Source organism: Microcaecilia unicolor, chromosome 1 (assembly GCF_901765095.1).
Source record: "Microcaecilia unicolor chromosome 1, aMicUni1.1, whole genome shotgun sequence".
Classification (NCBI taxonomy): Eukaryota; Metazoa; Chordata; class Amphibia; order Gymnophiona; family Siphonopidae; genus Microcaecilia; species Microcaecilia unicolor.
The window spans coordinates 686,627,418-686,649,956 of record NC_044031.1 but is presented as its reverse complement, the minus strand read 5'-3'; the positions used below and the strand labels follow the sequence as shown (position 1 = coordinate 686,649,956).

General features: G+C 45.3%; 1 protein-coding gene across 1 annotated transcript in view; it reads right to left on the bottom strand.

Moving 5' to 3' along the window:
• The window catches only part of TBC1D2B (TBC1 domain family member 2B), a 158,064-nt gene that overhangs the window by 23,893 nt on the left and 111,632 nt on the right, over positions 1-22,539 (bottom strand). Inside the window, 5 exon segments of the mRNA XM_030188140.1 lie at positions 713-823; positions 14,259-14,527; positions 14,530-14,568; positions 14,571-14,649; positions 19,375-19,601. Of these exon segments, the coding sequence (XP_030044000.1) occupies positions 713-823; positions 14,259-14,527; positions 14,530-14,568; positions 14,571-14,649; positions 19,375-19,601 (725 nt within the window).

The window sequence follows — 22,539 nt, the reverse complement described above, 5'->3', positions numbered from 1 at the left end:
AAAGATAGTGGGTAAAGCCCAAATTGACCCATCCAGTCTTCCCAGCTTTAAACACTGTTGGTAGATGCTTCACACTTCATTCCTACCACTGACCACCACACTAGTCTTAAGGCTGCTCAGAATTCTGTCAAACTGATAGCCACCACCACCCTCTACAAGCAGGACTTTCTAGGCTTTACCATCTTCATCTGTGATTCTTACAAGACCAATACTCAGGCCTTCTTCAACTTCCCACAGACACTCTGTTAAGTATGCTTTAAAAATAAATACAAAAGTCTCATGGTTTTCATTGAATTTTGGGTTTTATCCATTGTCACTCTAAGCAGTACACCCCAACCTTCCTGGAAGCCTGATGCTGTTACATCACTGCTGTTTAGGGTTGTAATTGCTGCTTGGTATAGATTACCCATTTTTTTTTTTTTTGAAGACTTGTTCCAAACATAAAACTCCAATTTCAGGTTGTAACTTTATCCCCAGTACTTTGCTGAAAGCCTGATGCAATCACACTGCTATAGCTTGGGGTTGTAACCACCATTCAGTACCATGAGACTTCCTTACTTGGAAAAGCTAAAATCAAGCCATCAAATCAACTCCTCATTTTATAACAGCATTGTAATATCACTTATGGCTCATATCATGGTGTTTACCAGTCCTGTAAAAATGTCAGTCCTCTTGTTAGTTACCGGAAGGCAACTACCTAGTTCATGCTGACCTTAGACTGCAAATCTCTCTCTCTCTGTTCTGCATTTCTTCGTAGAGCAGAAAGTTCCAAGATCTCTTTGTTGAGGAATGCGTTCTGCATTTTGTACCCCTGAAGACTGTCCTATGAATAAGAAGAAATCTTAAGTGATTAGGCATTCCAATAAAAGAACTCATCCTAAATAAGCTGGCATAAACCCAAACTGAGGACAGACTTGTGTGAAGCTGTTTAGTTTTGATAACCAAGTGATTTTCCAAATTAATTTTCTGTATTTTTTCAAATCCAGGTCAATTTTTCTATTTTTAGTTTTTGATTTTTTTTTTTAAAAACAAATGGTTGCCAACTTGCAAGCTTTCAGAAGGCATCCTGCTTAGCTGTGAACTGTGGTATAGCATCATACACTGTTCCCTCTAAGCTGAGCAGGAGTCCTCGAACTCCATTGCTGCCAGTGGGAAATGGTGCTTCAATACTGTATTTTCAATTGCTAGAGACAGGTAGGTTCCATGGAGTCCTACAGAGCTTGCCTGTCCGTCACTAATGAAAATGTGATAGTGAAATAGCACCCCCCTACTGGTAGGACTGAAGGTGGATGACTCCTGCTCAGTTTAGAGGGAACAGCAGCATCATACCCCCATTATTAATGCCGATGAGTAGACAGCAGATGAGACATCTTCTAGCAGTAAATAATTTGGTTGATATACACGTTTTTGTTTTTTTGTTTGTTAGGCATTCTATTTATCCATCCATATCTGCATACCTGTCTCATTGTACAACACTGTGGCAATCATAAATAAAATTTCAATAAATACAATCCTTTTACAAATATCCCATACACATTATATTTATAACAGCATCATACTATCAGATCAAAGTACACTAAAATAATCTATCCAGCCTCATATAATGAAGCCAATACTCCGTTATAGAGATACAATCTTTAGTCATGCAGTACTATCAGAACTTTAGGTTGTCTACCATTAATGAAGTTTATGCTATTCTTAAAAGCAAAACAGATTAGATGTTTCTTTCATAGTCCTTTATGTACTGAAACCTGGCTCTCCCCTGACGACTCTGCCTCAGTCGCGGCCCTTTGTCATGGAGGTTATCTCTTCTCCCACACTCCCCGCCCAGCTGGCTGCGGTGGAGGCGTCGGGCTACTACTCTCGCCCTCCTGTAGTTTCCAACCCCTCCTCCTACCGCAATCTCACTGCTTCTCATCCTTTGAAGCTCACTCCATCCGGCTAATCTACCCATTACCACTCAGAGTGGCAGTCATTTACCACCCCCCTAATAAATCCCTCTCTTCCTTCCTCACCGACTTCGATGCCTGGCTTCCCGTCTTTCTTGAACCCTTATCTCCGTCCCCCATTCTCGGAGACTTTAACATACACGTTGATGACCAGTCCGACCCTCACGCTTCTCAGTTCCTCACTCTAACTTCCTCCTTCAACCTCCAGCTTTGCTCCACCACCCCTACTCACTGAGACGGACATTTTCTTGACCTCGTCCTCTCCTCCTCCGGCTCTCCCTCCAATTTCCACGTTTCAGCTCTTCCTCTCTCCGATCATCACCTAATCACCTTTACACTTCTTCACCCCCCCCCCCCCCTCAGCCCCGTCCAACTTTAACCACTACCTCCAGGACTCTCCAGGCTATTGACCCTCCCACCCTATCCTCCAATATTTCTAATCTCCTCCCCTCCATCATGTCCTCCGAGTCTGTCTCCACTTACAATGAAACTCTCTCCTCTGCTCTGGACACCCTCGCACCATCCACCTCCCGTCCCACAAAGCATACTAATCCCCAGCCCTGGCTGACCCCTTGCATCCGTTACCTTCGCTCCTGCGCCCGATCTGCTGAATGCCTCTGGAGGAAATCTCGCACCCATTCAGACTTCCTTCATTACAAATTCATGCTATCCTCCTTCCACTCCTCCCTATTCCTTGCCAAACAGGACTATTACACCCAATTGACCAATTCTCTCAGCTCCAACCCCCGTCGTCTCTTCTCCACCTTTAACTCCCTCCTCAAAGTGCCCTCTGCTCCCACCCCCCCTCGCTCTCTCCTCAATCACTAGCTGATTACTTCCGCGACAAGGTGCAAAAGATCAACCTTGAATTCACTACCAAGCCATCTCTTCTTCACCCTTCAACCCTCTCCCTCAACCACCCAACCCAGGCCTTTTTCTCCTCCTTCCATGTCATCACCGAGGAGGAAACCGCTCGCCTTCTTTCCTCCTCGAAATGCACCACCTGCTCTTCTGATCCCATCCCCACCAACTTACTTAACATCATCTCTCATACTGTCACCCCCTCCATCTGTCATATCCTCAACCTCTCTCTCTCCACTGCAACTGCCCCTGACACCTTCAAGCACGCCGTAGTCACACCTCTCCTCAAAAAACCATCACTTGACCCTACCTGTCCCTCCAACTACCGCCCCATCTCCCTCCTACCCTTCATCTCCAAAATACTTGAGCGTGCCATTCACAGCCGCTGCCTTGATTTTCTCTCCTCTCATGCCATCCTCGATCCACTTCAATCCGGCTTTCGCTCTCTTCACTCGACAGAAACAGCTCTCTCTAAAGTCTGTAATGACCTGTTCCTTGCCAAATCCAGAGGCCACTACTCCATCCTCATCCTCCTTGATCTATCCACCGCTTTTGACACTGTCAATCATGACTTACTTCTTGCCACACTGTCCTCATTTGGGTTCCAGGGCTCTGTCCTCTCCTGGTTCTCCTCCTATCTCTCCCACCGCACCTTCAGAGTTCACTCTCATGGATCTTCCTCCACCCCTATCCCCTATCTGTTGGTGTTCCCCAGGGATCTGTCCTTGGACCCCTTCTCTTCTCAATCTACAACTCTTCCCTGGGCTCCCTGATCTCATCTCATGGTTTCCAGTATCATCTCTATGCTGATGACACCCAGCTATATCTCTCTACACCACACATCACCGCAGAGACCCAGACTAAGGTATCAGCCTGCTTATCCGACATTGCTGCCTGGATGTCCAACCGCCACCTGAAACTGAACATGTCCAAGACTGAGCTCCTTGTCTTTCCACCAAAACCCATGTCTCCTCTTCCTCCACTTTTTATCTCGGTTGATAACACCCTCATCCTCCCTGTCTCATCTGCCCGCAACCTCGGAGTCATCTTTGACTCCTCCCTCTCCTTCTCTGCGCATATCCAGCAGATAGCCAAGACGTGCCGCTTCTTCCTCTTTAACATCAGCAAAATTCGCCCTTTCCTCTCTGAACACACCACCCGAACTCTCGTCCACGCTCTCATTACCTCTCGCCTTGACTACTGCAACTTACTCCTCACTGGCCTCCCACTTAGCCATCTATCCCCCCTTCAATCTGTTCAGAACTCTGCTGCACGTCTCATATTCTGCCAGAACCAATATACTCATATCACCCCTCTCCTAAAGTCACTTCACTGGCTTCCAATCAGATACCGCATTCAATTCAAGCTTCTCCTTCTTACCTACAAATGCACTCAGTCTGCTGCCCCTCACTACCTTTCTACCCTCATCTCCCCTTACGTTCCCGCCCGTAACCTCCGTTCACAGGACAAATCCCTCCTCTCTGTACCCTTCTCCACCACCGCCAACTCCAGGCTCCGCTCTGCCTCACCTCACCCTAAGCTTGGAACAACCTTCCTGAGCCCTTACGTCAAGCCCCCTCCCTGCCCATCTTCAAGTCTTTGCTTAAAACCCACCTCTTCAATGCTGCATTCGGCACCTAACTCTTACCGTTCAGTAAATCCAGACTGCCCCATTTTGACCGCCCCTATCGGACTGACCGTTCATTTGTCTCTTAGACTAAGCTCTTTGAGCAGGGACCGTCCCTCTATGTTAAATTGTACAGTGCTGCGTAACTCTAGTAGCGCTTTAGAAATGTTAAGTAGTAGTAGTAGTATTTTTTGACAACACTTCATTTTGAGACACAAGGCCTGGAACTGAACACTACAGGACCTGCTAAAACTAACAAAGATATAGCACACCACGAAAAATGAATTCTCTCTCATCTGTGCCATTATTGACTTTTATTGGAATGACAGGTTATTAGGGAACCTATTAGGAGGGCTTCTGATTTTAGAGTTTAACTAACACCAGTAAAATACCCCTAAAGCAAAAACAAGTGTTTATAAATACTGGAAAAATCCCAGTTATTCTAGTAATATTTCTGTTGTCCTGCCTTGGATCTTTCACTGTATGCTCCATTTCTACGCTTATGACTACTCAGCTGCACAGGTGTTCATATCTGATTCAACCAAAAAGATACCTATTAATAGAATTTATGCTTGAAAAATTTCAACATCCACTGATTTTATATATCTTCAAAGGAACCATAATTGGCTTGAAAATAAACACCTAAATCTACACATTTAACACATAAGAAGTTCAAATTCTAACTTAAGTAATACCTCTGGTGACGCATTATATATATGTTTTATTACTACTACAGTAGATGGGAAAGAAAATAGGGGCAAACTGTAGATAGTAGAACTGTAGTCTCACTGTTTCATAGCATGACAGAGGCTGATTCCAATTTATCTGGAAATCCAAAGCAGCAGCAAAAACCCACTAGAAATGAGTGAATAAAAAACAATGCAATTTAACATAAGGCTTTGTATAGTGTTTGCTGCGCAAAACCCTTTTTCGCATCTGTGTGCCCACAAAATTGTGTGCTGTTGCTCTGACCCTGCACAAAGTCTCGTGTACTTTATTGCATCGGCCCCTGTGTGGGAAAGTGGATGTGTATAAGCCTCTTCCTTCCACGGAAGTTCATTTAAAAACATGATTCAATCCCAAATAAAATAATCTTGTGGGCACATCAGAAACTCATCACATAAAACTTGATAACACTGCTAATTTCTGACAAGAATATTAATTCAAAACCTTCTTCAGGAGAGATACTGTTAGAGTGAGATGAAGTATTTCAGACTTCAAGGTGTCCAGGTCTGGAACAAGATACACTAACAGACTGGAGGTGAGGGAGAGGGGGGATACATTGATGGGAGAAGATAAAAGCTTGGGTATAAAGCACACAAAAATCTTAACTAAAGGAACTAAATTCTACTTCCTGTTTTCTAAAGCCTTGTTCATATACTGAACAGAGATTTGTCTTCCACTGAAATCACAGGATAGAAATGAGGACTCTGGAAACATACAAAATTAAGGAAGTTACTATCACAAGGTTGAAGTATACTGAAATATAAACAGGCAATTTTGACCAATGCACTCCTATGACATTCTGTTGCTAAGTCTCTGGAGTTGACTTTGGTATCTGCTAGAAGTACGGGGCTGATATAAGCCATGCATTACGAGGGCACATGGAGCTTCAGCTTTTTCACACACAGGTTGCAAGAAACCTTTACTCTTGATTTAGTAAAATAGCATGCAAATTATTGCAGTGTTAAAACATGTGCACTGAGAAAAATCAATGAAGACCAGCATTTACTGCATTATGTTGAATGTTTTTTTTTTCATTCCTTTCAGTGTGTGAGCCAATCCTCTTCGAGGTTATCTGGTCTGAAGCACCCTGGGCCCAGCCTTCCCAGCATAAGGAGCCTCCAGATTAAGTGACACCCCCCATTGATCAATGCTGTGTCAGGATGCACTGCTAGGGGGTCAGTGTGCCAAGGCAAATGCTCTCGTATTTGGTAGACTGACCCCTAATGGTGTGTTCTGATGCACTAGTAAGGGTCTGGTACAACCATTTTGCAAGATGGCAGCTGGACAAAGAGAATGCCACTGGACGCTTCCCAAAGTCAGGTATTATTGGTCAGGGGGCAATACTGCAGTATGAGACTCTGAACATGACCTCCTTGTGCTTGTTGTCTAGGACAGTGCTTATCCATGTTTTTGTGGCTGTCACCTCATGATCATGGCCAAATAAAATTGTGTGACCCTCCAGAGCTGCAGAATAATGATGCACCTATGGAGAACCCACTTAGGTTATGACCCAGTGCAGGTTTTCTGACCCCAATTGGGGTCCCAACTGAGTTTTGGAAGCTCTGGTCTAGGACAAGACTGCTTCAAAGGCACAGTCTCTCACCTGGGCTACTGGGGCTGTGTGGGTCTGGGACAGGGGTGTAAGCAGCGGTTTGGGCTGAACAGGGTCATTTGATGTGAAGTACCACAGATCACCTTGAATGACTTTTTGCTCCCGAAAGAGCAACAATTCGGTGCTACAGGTTTTGTAAAAAAACAAAAAAACAACAATTTTTCTTTTGTTTTTTTTTTTGCTACATACACATATAATTACAGATTCGGACATTTATGCATTTTGCATGCTTGCTGTGTTACCATTCAGGGCCAGATGCTCAAAACTCCGGTGGTGCTATACTTAAACAGCACAGCGGAAAAAACTCTTAAATGCACAATGCTAATATGTATAAATTTAGGTGCAGTGTTAGCATTGAGCATTTGGGAGTTCACTGGGAGGACAACGTCTGGCATGTGCGCTGAAGAGTTGTGCATTAAGTACTGCTCTTCAGCACATACCCAGAACACCAGAGGGGAGGAGGAAGATGTGCCAGTTTCTCTGAAACGAAGAAAAAGTTATTTAGATTTTTTTTTTGCAGGTAGGGGTAGAGCCCGGCCAAACAGACTGGAAATTGAAGAGGATTATCTCCTGGAGCTCTCTCTCCTGTTACTGCTGGTCAAAGAGTGTGGGCACAAACCAGTGAGAGTTGTTATGGATATGAAAGGTTATGTGGCCACTGGCCAATGTATTGTTCCTATTCCTCCCAGACAGACCTTGTTGCTGACAACCCTAACACCAACTCCGAGCTGGCGTAGGATTTTCAGTAGCAAGGTAAAATTATGTATCATACCTGATAATTTTCTTTCCATTAATCATAGCTGATCAATCCATAGACTGGTGGGTTGTGTCCATCTACCAGCAGGTGGAGATAGAGAGCAATCCTTTTGCCTCCCTATATGTGGTCATGTGCTGCCGGAAACTCCTCAGTATGTCGATATCCAAGCTCCATCCGCAGGACTCAGCACTTAGAGAATTACACCCACGAAGGGACACTCTGCCCAGCTCACCACCGCCGAAACGGGGGAGGGGAATTAACCCAGCTCATCCCCACACAAGTGGGGGAGGGGAATCCGTCCAGCTCATCCCCGCGGAGCGGGGGAGGGACACCACACCCGCCGATGCGGGGGAATCTGGCTTATCCTGCAACCGCAACCACGGGAGGAGCTGACTGACCCTAACACTGCCGAAGCGGGAGGGGTACAAAACTGCCCTACTGCCGCACAAAGCGGGAGGGAGCGCCGGCAGAATTTAAGTCTCAATCCAGCCCCGTAAAACGGAGGGGAGAGGAATGCAGCAGCTCACTGTAACACAAATTCGTCTCAACTCTTGAAGAATTCATTGAAAAACTTGAACACGAAGTCCTCCTGAACAGGAACTGAAGACTAAACTTGAACCTGAAATGCAACCAGAATATAAACAGTACAGATATCTGGGAGGGGCTATGGATTGATCAGCTATGATTAATGGAAAGAAAATTATCAGGTATGATACATAATTTTACCTTCCATATCATCATGCTGATCAATCCATAGACTGGTGGGATGTACCGAAGCAGTACTCACCCAGGGCGGGACATTGAAATCCCTGACCGCAACACTGAAGCTCCAAACCGGGCCTCCGCCCGAGCAGCCACAGTCAAGTGGTAATGCCTGGAGAAGGTATGGGCCGAAGCCCAAGTTGCCGCCTTGCAAATCTCTTCCAAGGAGACGGACCCGGCCTCTGCCATCGAGGCCGCCTGAGCTCTAGTGGAGTGAGCCTTCAGCTGGATAGGCGGCACCTTCCCCGCGGCCACATAAGCCGCCGCAATGGCTTCCTTGACCCATCTTGCCACTGTAGGCTTAGCAGCCTGCAGACCCTTACGAGGACCTGCAAACAGGACAAACAGATGATCCGATTTCCGGAAATCATTGGTCACTTCCAAGTATCTGATGATGACACGTCTCACATCCAGAAATTTGAGAGCAGAGTATTCCTCTGGGTAGTCCTCCCTACGAAAGGAAGGGAGACAGAGCTGCTGATTCACATGGAAGCGAGAAACAATCTTGGGCAGGAAGGAAGGCACTGTGCGAATAGTCACTCCTGCCTCAGTGAACTGCAGAAAAGGCTCTCTACATGAGAGCGCCTGGAGCTCGGAAACTCTTCTGGCTGAAGTGATAGCCACCAAAAAGACTGCTTTCAACGTCAGGTCTTTCAGAGATGCCCTCGACAAGGGTTCAAAAGGCGGCTTCTGCAATGCTCTTAGCACCAGGTTGAGATTCCACGCAGGCACCACTGAGTGCAGAGGAGGGCGCAGGTGATTAACTCCCTTGAGAAAGCGCACCACATCTGGCTGCGAAGCCAGGGAAACACCCTTCAGGCGGCCCCTGAAGCAAGCCAGAGCCGCTATCTGGACTTTAAGGGAACTGAGCGACAGGCCTTTCTCCAGACCTTCTTGCAGGAACGCCAACACTGAAGAAATTGGAGCAGTGAAGGGAAAAAGTGAGCCTGCTTCACACCACGCTGCAAAGATACGCCAAACCCTGGCGTAAGCAGTAGAAGTAGAGCGCTTCCTCGCTCTCAGCATAGTGGCGATGACCTTGTCTGAGAAGCCCTTCTTTCTCAGACGCTGCCGCTCAATAGCCAGGCCGTAAGACCAAAGGGGGAGGGATCCTCCATCACCACGGGACCCTGATGTAAAAGGCCTTGCTCCACTGGCAGCCGCAGAGGATCGTCGACTGAGAGCCTGATCAAGTCCGCATACCAGGGACGTCTGGGCCAGTCCGGACCCACCAGGATTATCCGGCCCGGATGCTTTGCCACCCGGTCTAGCACCCTGTCCAACATGGGCCAGGGCGGGAACACATAGAGAAGCTCTTGTGTCGGCCACTGTTGGAGAAGAGCATCTACTCCCAGGGATCGAGGGTCCCGTCCTCTGCTGAAAAAGCGCGGCACTTGGCAATTGGCCGATGACGCCATCAGATCTAGGCTCGGCTGGCCCCAGCGCTTCGTGATGTCCAAGAACGCCTGAGCAGATAGCTGCCACTCTCCGGGCTCCAAGGTATGGCGACTGAGAAAGTCCGCCTTGACATTCATGACTCCGGCAATGTGGGCCGCTGACAGCTGTTCCAGGTTCGCTTCCGCCCACTGGCATAGATTCATGGCCTCCTTGGCTAGAGGGGCGCTCTGGGTACCTCCCTGGCGGTTGACATAGGCCACAGCCGTGGCATTGTCCGACAGGACCCGTACTGGCTTCAACGCCAGTACCGGGATGAACTCCAAAAGCGCCAACCGAATGGCCCTGAGTTCCAGGAGGTTGATAGACCACTTTGCCTCTGCAGGAGACCAGAGCCCCTGCGCTGTCCTTCCCAAGCAGTGGGCTCCCCAGCCCGACAAAGAGGCGTCCGTCGTGACGACAATCCACTCCGGGGTCACCAGAGGCATTCCTGCAGACAACTTGTCTGTCTGCATCCACCAGCTCAGCGCCTTGAGCACTGCTGGGTCCAAGGGAAGGCGCACAGCATAATCCTCCGACATCGGAGTCCAGCGCTGCAGCAGAGAGTGTTGTAGTGGTCTCATATGAGCCCTGGCCCAGGGCACTACTTCCATCGTGGCCGTCATAGAGCCCAACAGCTGCACATAGTCCCAAGCCCGAAGAGGAGAGGCTACTAGGAACTGGTCCACCTGAGCCTGAAGCTTGACAATCCGATTGTCTGGCAGGAACACTCTGCCCACTTGGGTGTCGAATCGAACTCCCAGATACTCCAGGGACTGAGTCGGGCGCAGCTGGCTCTTCTCCCAGTTGATGATCCACCCCAGGGAGCTCAAAAGAGCAACCACCCGGTCCACAGCTTTGCCGCACTCTGCATAAGAGGGGGCTCGGATCAACCAGTCGTCCAGATAAGGATGGACTTGTACTCCTTCCTTTTGCAGGAAGGCCGCGATGACCACCATTACTTTGGAGAAGGTCCGCGGAGCAGTAGCCAACCCGAAAGGGAGGGCTCTGAACTGGAAGTGTCGGCCCAGGACTGCAAAACGCAGAAAGCGTTGATGAGGAGGCCAGATGGGAATATGCAGGTACGCTTCCTTGATGTCCAAGGAAGCCAAGAACTCTCCTGCCTTCACTGCCGCTATAACAGAGCGGAGAGTATCCATGCGAAAGTGCCGCACCTTCAAGGCCCGATTGACCCCTTTGAGGTCGAGGATAGGCCGGACAGAACCTCCTTTCTTTGGTACCACAAAGTAAATGGAGTAACGTCCCTTGCCAGTCTGATTTTCTGGCACCGGAACGACCACACCCAGGCGGATCAGGTTGTCCAAGGTCTGCTGCACTGCCACAGCTTTGACCGGAGACTTGCAGGGAGAGAGTACAAACCCGTCTCTTAAGGGTCGGCAGAACTCTAACTTGTAGCCGTCTCTGATGACTTCCAGCACCCAAGCGTCTGAAGTTACTTTGGTCCACTCGCCCAGAAACGAGGACAGGCGTCCTCCAATCTGCACTGGGCCATGGACCAGGACCCCGTCATTGGGTACGAGACCCTGGGGGAGGACCGGAGGGCGTACCTCCGGGACGGCGGTCTCTGCGAAAGGAATGCTGCTTGGGGGAGAAGTTCCTTTTGAAGGAAGAGGGGGCAGAGGAGCCCGACTTGCCCGGGCGGTACCGACGGGCTTCTTGAAACCGTCCTCTGGAGATACCAGGGCGAGCACTGGCCCGAGCCCTGACCTCTGGTAACCTCTTGCCCTTAGACGTGCCGAGATCGGTCACGATTTTGTCCAGCTCGACCCCAAAGAGCAGCTTGCCTTTAAAAGGCAACTTAGCCAGGCGGGACTTAGAGGCGTGGTCCGCAGACCAATGTTTCAGCCAAAGCCAGCGCCGCGCAGACACTGTCTGAGCCATGCCTTTAGCCGAGGCTCTCAAGACATCATACAGTAAGTCTGCCAAATAAGCCAAGCCCGATTCCAGGGCCGGCCAGTCAGCCCTCAAGGAAGGATCCGAGGGGGAAGCCCACTGCACCATCGTCAGGCACGCCCTGGCCACATAGGAGTCGCAAACTGAGGCCTGCAAACTTAAGGCAGCCGCCTCGAAGGACGACCTTAAAGCCGCTTCCAATCTTCTGTCTTGGGCGTCCTTTAGGGCCGTGCCACCTTCCACCGGCAACGCCGTCTTCTTAGTCACCGCAGTGATTAAAGAAATCCACGGTAGGCCAAAGAAAGGCCTCACGTTCACTTTCAGACAAAGGATAGAGGCGGGACATAGCCCTAGCCACTTTGAGGCTCGCTTCCGGGACATCCCATTGAGCCGAAATTAAAGTGTGCATGGCATCATGCACGTGGAAGGTTCTAGGCGGGCGCTTCGTCCCCAGCATAATGGCAGAGCCAACAGGGGCTGAGGGAGAGACGTCCTCTGGCGAGGAAATCTTCAAAATGCTCATGGCCTGCAGTAACAGGTTGGGCAAATCCTCTGAGCGAAAGATCCGCGCTGCAGAAGGGTCATCCACTCCATCCGAGCGGGAATCCGTCTCCTCCAAGGAATCCCCAAAGGACCGTTGGGAGAACTCAGATACGCTGCCCTCATCTACATCAGAGGAAACAGCGTCCTCTAAGGCCTGGGAATCCACCCGAGGGCGTTTACTTCCGGGGGCCTCAACCCCGTTATCGGACAAGGGAGAAGGGGCAGCGTTTTGCATAAGGAAAGCCTGATGCAGCAACAAAATAAACTCGGGGGAGAAACCCCCCAGACTGTGTATTTCAGCAGCCTGGGCCACAGCCCTAGACGCACCCTCAACCGGCGCTCGCAAGAGCGGGGGAGCCACATGCTGCGCATCCAAGATGGCGTCCGGCGCGACACTCCGCGAAGGAGCCGCGCGGGAAGAACGGCGCTTAACTTTAGCCGCTTTTTTTGCCGTCACCCAAATCAAGGGCGGCCATGGCATGAACGTCTCCCAGCTCAAGGGCGGTCCAAGAAGAAGCCGTCCGAGCAGAGTGGCCGGCCAATATGGCGGAGGCGAGCAGCGGGGGATGGGCGTTTAAGGCGGGAAAAACCTCCGCGCCGAAGGAAGACCCGGGACACTGACCGGCCTCCAAACTGACACCCAACAAGGGCGAATCAGACTTTAAAACCCCCGCATCCCCGCTAGAAGCGCACACGCGGTCCGGGGAGCGATTCTTCGCGCCCTCGCCCTCCGACGCCATAGGCCATGTGGAGATCAATCGGGGAACCCCCTGCCCGCTATAAAAAGGTAAAAATTACCTGCTTCTCGCTCCGAGCTGTAACGACCTGGTGTCCCAGTGAGTAGCTGCAATAAACGTTTAAATAAACGTAGAAATAAACGCCCTTAAGGACGTCCAAAATTTTTTTTTTTTTTAACGGAGCCAGCGAGAGGGGGGAGAAAAGGAGGGACCTGGCGCCACCAGGTTTGCACTTGCTCAAGCTTTGACAGGCACTCAACAAAACCTAAAAATTAGGCTTGGAGGCCTAGCCAGAGCTGCTGCTGTGTGTGACCACCACCTGCTGAGATAGAGAACATACTGAGGAGTTTCCGGCAGCACATGACCACATATAGGGAGGCAAAAGGATTGCTCTCCATCTCCACCTGCTGGTAGATGGACACAACCCACCAGTCTATGGATTAATCAGCATGATGATATGGAAGAGCAGCCTTGCTTGGTGCGCTGTCCGCTGAGCATCAGGGAGGAATAGGGAGTGAGCTGATTGGCGTGCATTTGCATGCTCACTGCTCTGGGAGCAGGCGAGCTCATTGTTTCACACACTCATTGGCTCTCAGCATTCTGCGGTAACAAATGCAGGTGCTAGTCCAGCATTAGTGGCCTCTAGAGCCCTCGTTTGCTTTTGAGCATCAGGGTCTCAGTGCTTTTCCTACATCGTTAGTGAGATTAGTGTAGGAAAATTGAAATTGCTGTGATAAAGGATAGCACTGCTTATAACTGGGCCCTATAGTGCTTCAATGGGTGAAAATGCTGTTAACACCCACAAGTAAATTAAGGCAACTTGTGAATAAAAGTTCAAACTAATGTAGCCATAACTACTGCTAAATTGACAGCTTCCATAAAAGCTGAAAGTACACAAATATCGATTATGAGGATATATTCCTGATTTATTATTGAAAAGAACTGATCCAAATGATGACATCTTCCATTCTATCAAATTAAAAGACCATAAACCTCATTTATAGAGAACTTTTTAGAGAAAAAAAAATACAGTTAATTGCAACCACTCTCTTACTGTGCTAAGAAATAGTTTCTAGGAAAAAAAAAAACATTTGACCCAGCCAAGTCTATTCTCAGTTTCTTTATTACTGAAAGACTGAATGGAAAATGAATGTTAACCATACAATCCTGGATGTTCATCAAGGAAAACACTGTGGTATTAAATTTCCAAATAGCTATGTCTACATATTACCCCTTGCCAAACTCAAGAGACAAAACATTTCAGCTTTTATCATTGTATTTACTTCATTGCAATGAATCCTCGCTCTTGCGAATCATTCATCTCCTGTAAGCTTACCTTTATTTTGTTCATGTCCTGCAGATCTTTGTGGGTGGCTGTTAACAGAGAAGCATCAGGTGTTCCGCTCTGGGGGGCCTGATTATGCTCACAGTCACTGAGTTGGCGGGAGAGCTTCATTATCACTTCATCTTTGGCTTGAATGGTTTCCATCAGCATACTCAACTGGTCATTCAGTTCACCAACTGTAGATTTGAGATTTCTAACTTCCTGTTGAAGGTTCTCTTTTTCCAGGTTCAGCTTTTCAAGCTGGTTGTTGAGGCCCAAATCTGATTATCCTTTTGGTGCACAAGCTCTAGCTTGTCTTTGAATTGCCATCACAAAGGGGACTTACTATGTACTTATCATATTGGGAAGATCTAACTGTCTGCTGCAAGAGTCGCACAAGTTCCTAAGAAAAAGAACATAATTGGACTGTCTAAATTCTGGAAGAATTCATCTGAAGCAACAAGTCCATTTATATTAAAAGCTTATAAGAAAATTAGGATTGATTAAAGACTGATTGCCAATAAGCATATATACATTTCATGAAGCAAATTCATGACTACTCAAAGTAAAATAGCAATGGTACTCTACTGAAGATTGAAGAATTAAATCAAGCATAAAGTATGATTAGTCTTCCATTTATTTGGAGTTCCAACTCACTGGCTAGAAGCACTCATCACACAGACACACTTTTCCCTATGCACGTACGGATGATTTTCTAAACAAAAGTATGATGTAGACATGTCTGTTTTCAAAATTAACCCAGGAATTTATGCACTTGCATTTTACACACACTATCGTGTGTGTGGTGTGTGTGTATTTTCAAAAGCACGCACACAAAATGTAAACCCCTTCTCAACCCCACCTCAAGAATGCTTAGGGCAGGCTGAACTTGTGTAGAGGTGTTCTTAACACAAGGTAGCCAGGCTGGTACCAACAGGCTACAATGTCATGGTGGCAGCAGGTCTGAATTATTAACCTACACTACCTGAACGCTTTCTATAACCTGCCATACAAAATGGCAGCTAGGGAAAAATCAAATTACACAGCTATGTATCTAATACTATTAATGAATGCTAACAGTTGCTTAACATTTTAGTTCAACTAGGTTTTATGTAATCCAGCAGTTGTAGTAATTCTTATTGTTACTGAAATGTATCTGATGACGTGGTAATGAACAATATTGAAAACTTTAGATTATCAGTATAATATTTTTTGACCACAGTCACACATTCTTTTCTTAGGTGGTGGCTCCTAATATAGGACCCAACCTCATACTTATAGTTAGGATTACTGTTCCCTATGCTCTTCACTTTGCTACTGTCCACATTAAAATTTTGTCTGTCATTTAAATGCCCAGTAACCTAGTCTTGCTGGGTCCTCCTGCAGTCTCACAAGCCACTTGAGATATAGCAACTTTAAATTCGCAGATCACACATACTTGTTCAGTCACCTCACTAATCCCTCCCTTTTCCAAGGGATTTATAAATATGTTAAAAAGCACTAGTCTCAACAGAAATCCCTGGAGAACTCTACTTTTTTTTTACTTGGTATACATAGTAACATAGTAAATGATGGCAGATAAAGACCTGTACGGTCCATCCAGTCTGCCCAACAAGATAAACTCATTTTACATGGTATGCAATACTTTATATGTATAGTCGAGCTTGATTTGTCCTTGCCATTTCCAGGGCACAGACCGTAGAAGTCTGCCCAGCACCGTTCTTGTACTAAAACTTCTGAAGTCAATGTTGAAGCCACTTAAAATTTACACTTCAGCACATACATATCTATTCAGTCACAATCAGGGAGTAGACCAGAGAAGTCTGCCCAGCACTGGTTTTGTGTTGCCCCCCATCTCCACTATGATTCCGTGGATACATTCCTTCTAAATAGGATTCCTTTGTGTTTATCTCACACGTTTGAATTCCATTACCATTTTCATCTCCACCACCTCCCACAGGAGGGTATTCCATGTATCCACCACCCTTTCTGTGAAAAAATACTTTGTGATATTACTCCTGAGTCTGCCCCCCTTCAACCTCAATTCATGACCTCTAATTCTATGGCCTTCCCGTCTCCTGAAAAGGTTTGTTTGTAGATTAATACCTTTTAAATATTTGAACGTCTTTATCATGTCACCCCTGTTTCTCTTTTCCTCCAAGAGATACACTTTCAGGTCGGCAAGTCCCTCCTCATACGGTTTGCAATGCAAATCTCATACCATTTTTGTAGCTTTTCTTTGCACTGCTTCCAGTTTTTGACATTTCTTAGAGCACATTAAAAAAAAAGCTTAGTTCACATTAACTTATGAATTACATGTGTTTAATTAACATGGGGTTACTGCATTTAAGTGCCAAGTTAAAAATTAATAAATATATGAAATAAACTGAACGTATGTATGAATATTGGGAAAAGTCCAGAAATGACTTGAAAAAAGAACATTCTTTTCTTTTCTGCATGAACACTCTTACTATTACTCTCTTTATGGGAAAAGAAGGGTCTTGTTTTCTATATTTTAGCCAGTCCCCAATCCGTAAAAGACAGTGTTTCCTATCCTATAACTTTAATTTCCTCAGGCATTGGACTTCCTCACATAACATCAGAAAAGCCAGATACTGACCGACTCTATTCACATGTTTATTGACCAAAACAGATGTAGAAAACAGTTAAATACAGGAACTCAACTAGAGGCTGAAAGAAATGAGATCCAAATGGCATTTTATCAGTAATCCAGGAATAAAATGTTTCCAGCAGCTAGGTGTCCTTCAAAATCAACTGGGAAAAGATCATAAGAGCCAGGTCTGAAATAACTGCTTCTTAGAATTTCTCACATACTGATTAGGAAACATCAGTGAAATGTAATCCATTTTTTAAATTGGGCAGTGGACCTTTTTTCTTAAAAAAAAAAAAAAAAGAAAGGAGGCATCAGTTAACAGCAGTGGCAAAGGATCTGTGCAAGACTCTCTTTGACTTCTTGGATCTCCAAAAAGACATGGTCTTGCTAGGGTTCTCGTAGCTATATTAATCTGAAAAAACAAACAAACCTGAATTCTTTTGTAAGCTGTGATACTTTATATTGGCAAAAGTAGAGGCTGACCAAAAGATGATCCAACTGATGTTCTGAATAAAGTATTTTCAAGCAAACATCCCCTGCGTCTTTGGGTCAGCCTCTACTTTTTCCTGTGTTTGCTGACTTTCCGTAGAGGTTCTCTCCTGTTCGCTGCGCCATAATTTATATTGGACCAGCAGAAGAATAACCTGTCAGGACCACCACTGTTCTTTGAATGTGATTCACAGCACACTTATAAAAGATATGCAGAAAGATCACATGATTTGATTGTCCTACAATATTTCTTGGGGTGGCTGCTATAGGAAAATTATCCTAGAATGCAACATGACCGATTGTTAGGGGCATCTGTACTTACAAACATTCCAATATTAATCTAAAGCTGAAGTACTACCAAAGTGTTGCTCTAATCCAACATTTGGACTCCTCCACCCCGCCATCTGCAACTCAGATTTGCATTGTTTTAGTAGGGCAATTCTTATCCTCTTATGAAATCTAAAGGTCCACCAAGCCTAGTATCCTGATTGCAACCATGGCCAATCCAGATCCCAAGTACCTTGGCAGGGTCTCCAAAAGTGGAAGGTCCCATGCAGCTTATCCTCAGAGATCAGTAGTGGCTTTCCCCAGGTCTACCTCAACAGCTTATAAACTTTTACTCCAGGAACTTTTATAATCCCCAATATACTAGCAACTTTTATTATATCCTCCAGAGCTTAATTCCTAAAGAGATATTAGTGCTCAACGAGGCTACATAATTCTCCCCTCCCCCCAACTATGAACAGAAGCACAACAGAGAACTCACTGACAGAAGTGAAAAACTAATACAGCTCAAGCATGAGAAAAATAAATTTTTTTAATATGGGATAACAAAAAGTGGACATCTTTTATTACTCAGTGTTGCAAAAATGCTAAAAACCTATCTGTGGTAAAAAGGAAAGATGGTCTCATAAGGACTGAATGAGGAAGCAACAAAACCAAAAATCAAATGTTTAGCACTACCTAGAGAGGACTGCTGTTTTATACAGGAGCATCTATTGCTTTACCGGAAACATGTGACTGGATATGAACACGGGTTAACTGGGTACTTTTCTTACAGGGGAGAAATGTCCCATGGTGCTTAGATGGTGACTCCAATTGTGAAGAACTAAGGCCAGTGCCGGGCAGACTTCTACAGACTATGTCCCGTACACGACAAGAATTTAGAATGGACTGGAGAGGGCTTCGAGGCAACTCCTGTAATTGGAGGACAGTGCCAGGCAGACTTCTACGCCCTATGTCCCCAAAACAGTAAAAGGACCAGGATCAAGTATTTTAGACCACATTTATTGTTGGTTTAATCATTAATTGATATTGAGTGTGACTGTCGACTGGATGGACTGATCAGGTCTTTATTTGCCATCATGTACTATGTTACTCAAAGGAAAATAAATTGGTACGAACGAACCTCTTTATAAGTCACAGAACTCATTTTGAAGGTCTGCTTTTCTCACCACACTCATACCTTTACTCACAGAAAATGTACACCAAATGCTTTCCTGTCACTATATATTGCCCCTTTTAGTTTCCCGTTGTTTCCTTTCCAATGTCTCAATGATCTGATCTTTTCCATTGTTATATTCCTCAATGATACTTGACTTTGTCTCGCATAACTCCTCACAATGTAATCCATAACTGAGTTGTAACAAACTATATTTCCATCTTTCATAACGTATTTGTAAGCCACACTGAACCCGCAAAAAGGTGGGAAAATGTGGGATACAAATGCAATAAATAAATACAGGTTTGCATAAAACACACAATGAAGAGCTACAGGAGATAAGCATGACTATGTTTATTAAATATATATCTTTAACAATCTTTCTATGTTTGAATAATGGGAAACATCCAACATCCACGTGCTGCCACAAGTCGATCTTAATTTTTTCCTAAATTACATCTTTATATGAATCACTCTGACATAACGCTAATAAGGTGATGAAGGAATTTGTCAGCACAAACTGCTTGGGGCTTTCCACATCTTGCCACTTTATTCTCATCTGTTAACAGTATAAAAAGTGTTACCTTTTGGCTGGCGAGATCTTTCTTTAATTTTTCTATTTCCTCTTGCTGGCTCTGAAACTTCAGGTAAACATCCGATGTACCTTTGCTGCCATTACTAGAAACCCATTCAACTGCAGCTGATTCAAAGCTGTGCTTGTTCTTGTTTGAGGTGATCATCTCTCTCAAAGGTCGTTTCCCTTTGTACTGAATTCGTCCAAAATCAAATGTAAAAGCTGAACTTGTCACACCTATTCAAAACACAATTTGTTAGGCAGAATAACCTCCATTGATCTTATAGAAATGACCTGCACTTCCTTTCTAAAAGTTAAGTATCTGATACTTTGGCAGATGCCAACACAGGTTTGAAGATTTTAATTTTACATTCTTCTGTGCAGAATTTTCAAGACATCCACAGTTAAGTTGGCAGAAGGGGAACACAGGGCTAACACTAAAATGTTATGTTGGAATCTGAGTACAAATCTTTAAAAAGGTATATAAGCATAAACAGATGAATTAAAAAAACATATTTACTTCAGCCTTATAGAGAATCTTATAGTGCAGGGAAAAGTTCCAGAAGTCCAAATTTCTTTCACTGAACTTCAGTGCTTGGCAGTCAAAAAGAAATCACTTCTTTACATCCCTGTTACGAGGGTTTCCAGTTCTCATAGGCTACAAACTGCTTTAGGGGCCCTTTTACTAAGCTATGTAAGCGTCTAAGCGCACCCAACACGTGCCAAAACGGAGTTACCGCCTGGCTACCGCGTAGCTCTTGCGGTAATTTCATTTTTGGCACATGTCTGATACGTGCATCTGAAAAATAATTTTTATTCTCAGACGTGTCTATTAGGCGCATGCCAAGTAGCATATGAAGCATGTAGGTCATTACTGCCCAGTTACCGTGGTAACGTCTCACACCCAAAATGGACACGCGGCAATTTTCATTTTGCCGCATGTCCATTTTCGGAAAAATTTAAAAAGGCATTTTTTGCAGGTGAGCTGAAAAATGATTCTGCACGTGCCCAAAACATGCGTCTACACTACTGCAGGTCATTTTTCAGCGCACCTTAGTAAAAGGACCCCTTAGTTTTCAGGACCTCATTAATGCATATGCAAGATTATTTACATGCACTGCTTCACTGTTGGCAAATATATCTTGCACAAGTTCAACAGACCAGTTTGCAGCCCTTGAGAACTGGAGATGCACCCCCCACACCTGATATAGCTAACAATAACTAATCAGAGGAGGTTATATTGCATGCATCACACAGTAACCCATCACACCCTATTCTGCACTTAAGAGATTCAGAAAGAAAATATACACAACCCACAATAGCCTGAGTTTAGCGTGATTTACATAATAAAAGAAGCCAGGCAATCTTTGGGATATTACATCAACTTTCCCAAAACAACACTTTACAAGCAACAAATTTTCAGAACAAATGTGACCGTTTACGAAATATTTTATACTCAGTAAGTCGTCTGATATGAAAAGGCAAAGAGTTCCACCATTTTGCCGATTGATATGCAAACTGCCTCGATAAACTGGGCTTATATACTACTACATTTTTTTATGGAGGGGAAGTAATGTCTAGCCATGATAGAAACATGATGGCTGATAAGGGCCAAATGATCCATGCAGTCTGCCCATCCTCAGCATCCACTATTTCCTCCTCTTCCTAAGCGATCCCACATCCCTGTCCCACGCTTTCTTAAATTCAGACAGTCCTTTTCTCCACCACCTTCACTAGGAGGCTATTCTACACGTACCACTACCCTTTCCATAAAAAAGTATTTCCTTAGATTACTCCTGAGCCTATAACCTCTTAACTTCATCCTATGCCCTCTCATTCCAGAGTTTTCCTTCACTTGAAAATGTCTCACCTCCTGTACATTAATGCCACGGAGATATTTAAACGTTTCAATCATAACCCCTCTCTCCCACCTTTCTTCCAAAGTATACATATTGAGGTCTATAAGTCTGTACCCATACGCTTTATGACAGAGACCACTGACCAGTTTCTAGTCTCTGGACTGACTCCATCCTGTTTATATCTTTTTGTAGGCGAGGTCCCAAAATTGCACAGTATTCTAAGTGGGGCCTCACCAGAGACTTAAAGGAGGGCACTATCACCTCTTTTTTCCTGCAGGCCATTCCTCTCCCTATACACCCAAGCATCCTTCTGGCATTGACAGTCACCTTTTCTATCTGTTTGGCCACCTTAAGATCATCAGATGGGAAGTCCTGCTGTTTTGTACACAGAAGTACTTCACCCTCTATACCATACCATTCCCTTGGATTTTTGAAACCCAAGTTCATGACCCTGCATTTTTTAGCATTAAATCTTAATTGCCAATTTCTGGACCATTCTTCAAGCTTCGCTAGATGCCTCCTCATGCTATCTACATCCTCTGGGGTGTCTACCCTACTACAGAGTTTGGTATCATCCACAAAGAGACAAACCTTACAGACAATCGTTCCACAATATCACTCACAAAGATATTAAAAAGAGAGTTGGCCCAAGGACAGATCCCTGCGATAGACCACCGATAACATCCTCTTCCTCAGAGCAGACTTCATTTACCACAACCCTCTTGTTCCATTTAACCGGTTTTTCACCCAGTCAATTTAGAGCCCTTACCAAGGGCTCAGTTTATCAGTTGCCTATGTAGTATCGTGTCAAAGGCTTTGCTAAAATCCAAGTATACCACATCTAGCACCCCTCCCATATCCAACTGTTTAGTTACCCAGTCAAAGAAATCAATCAGATTTGTCTGACAAGACCTAATGAAACCATGCTGCCTCAGGTCCTACAGCCCATTCAGTTCTAGAAACTGAAGTGTTTCCATTCGTTTACTCACCAATGAGGTCAGGCTAACATGCCTGCAAGTCCTTCCGTTCTTGTGTGGAGGGACCACTCCAGACTCTAACGAAGCACTGAAAAGGTCAGGCAACGGAGTCACCAGAACTTCTCATAGTTCCTTGGATGTATCCCATCAGGCCCCACTGCTTTGTCTATTTTTAGTTTAGCTAGTTCCTCAGTCTTCTGAGAATTGGTCCTAGTCTACTACACATCCACTACCATTTGTTTTCTGCAGTCTTACCCCCAAGCCTTTCAACGTGAACACAGAACAGAAATTGTTAAGCAGTTAATCTTATCACCTTCTACATATTTCTCCCCTTCAGCC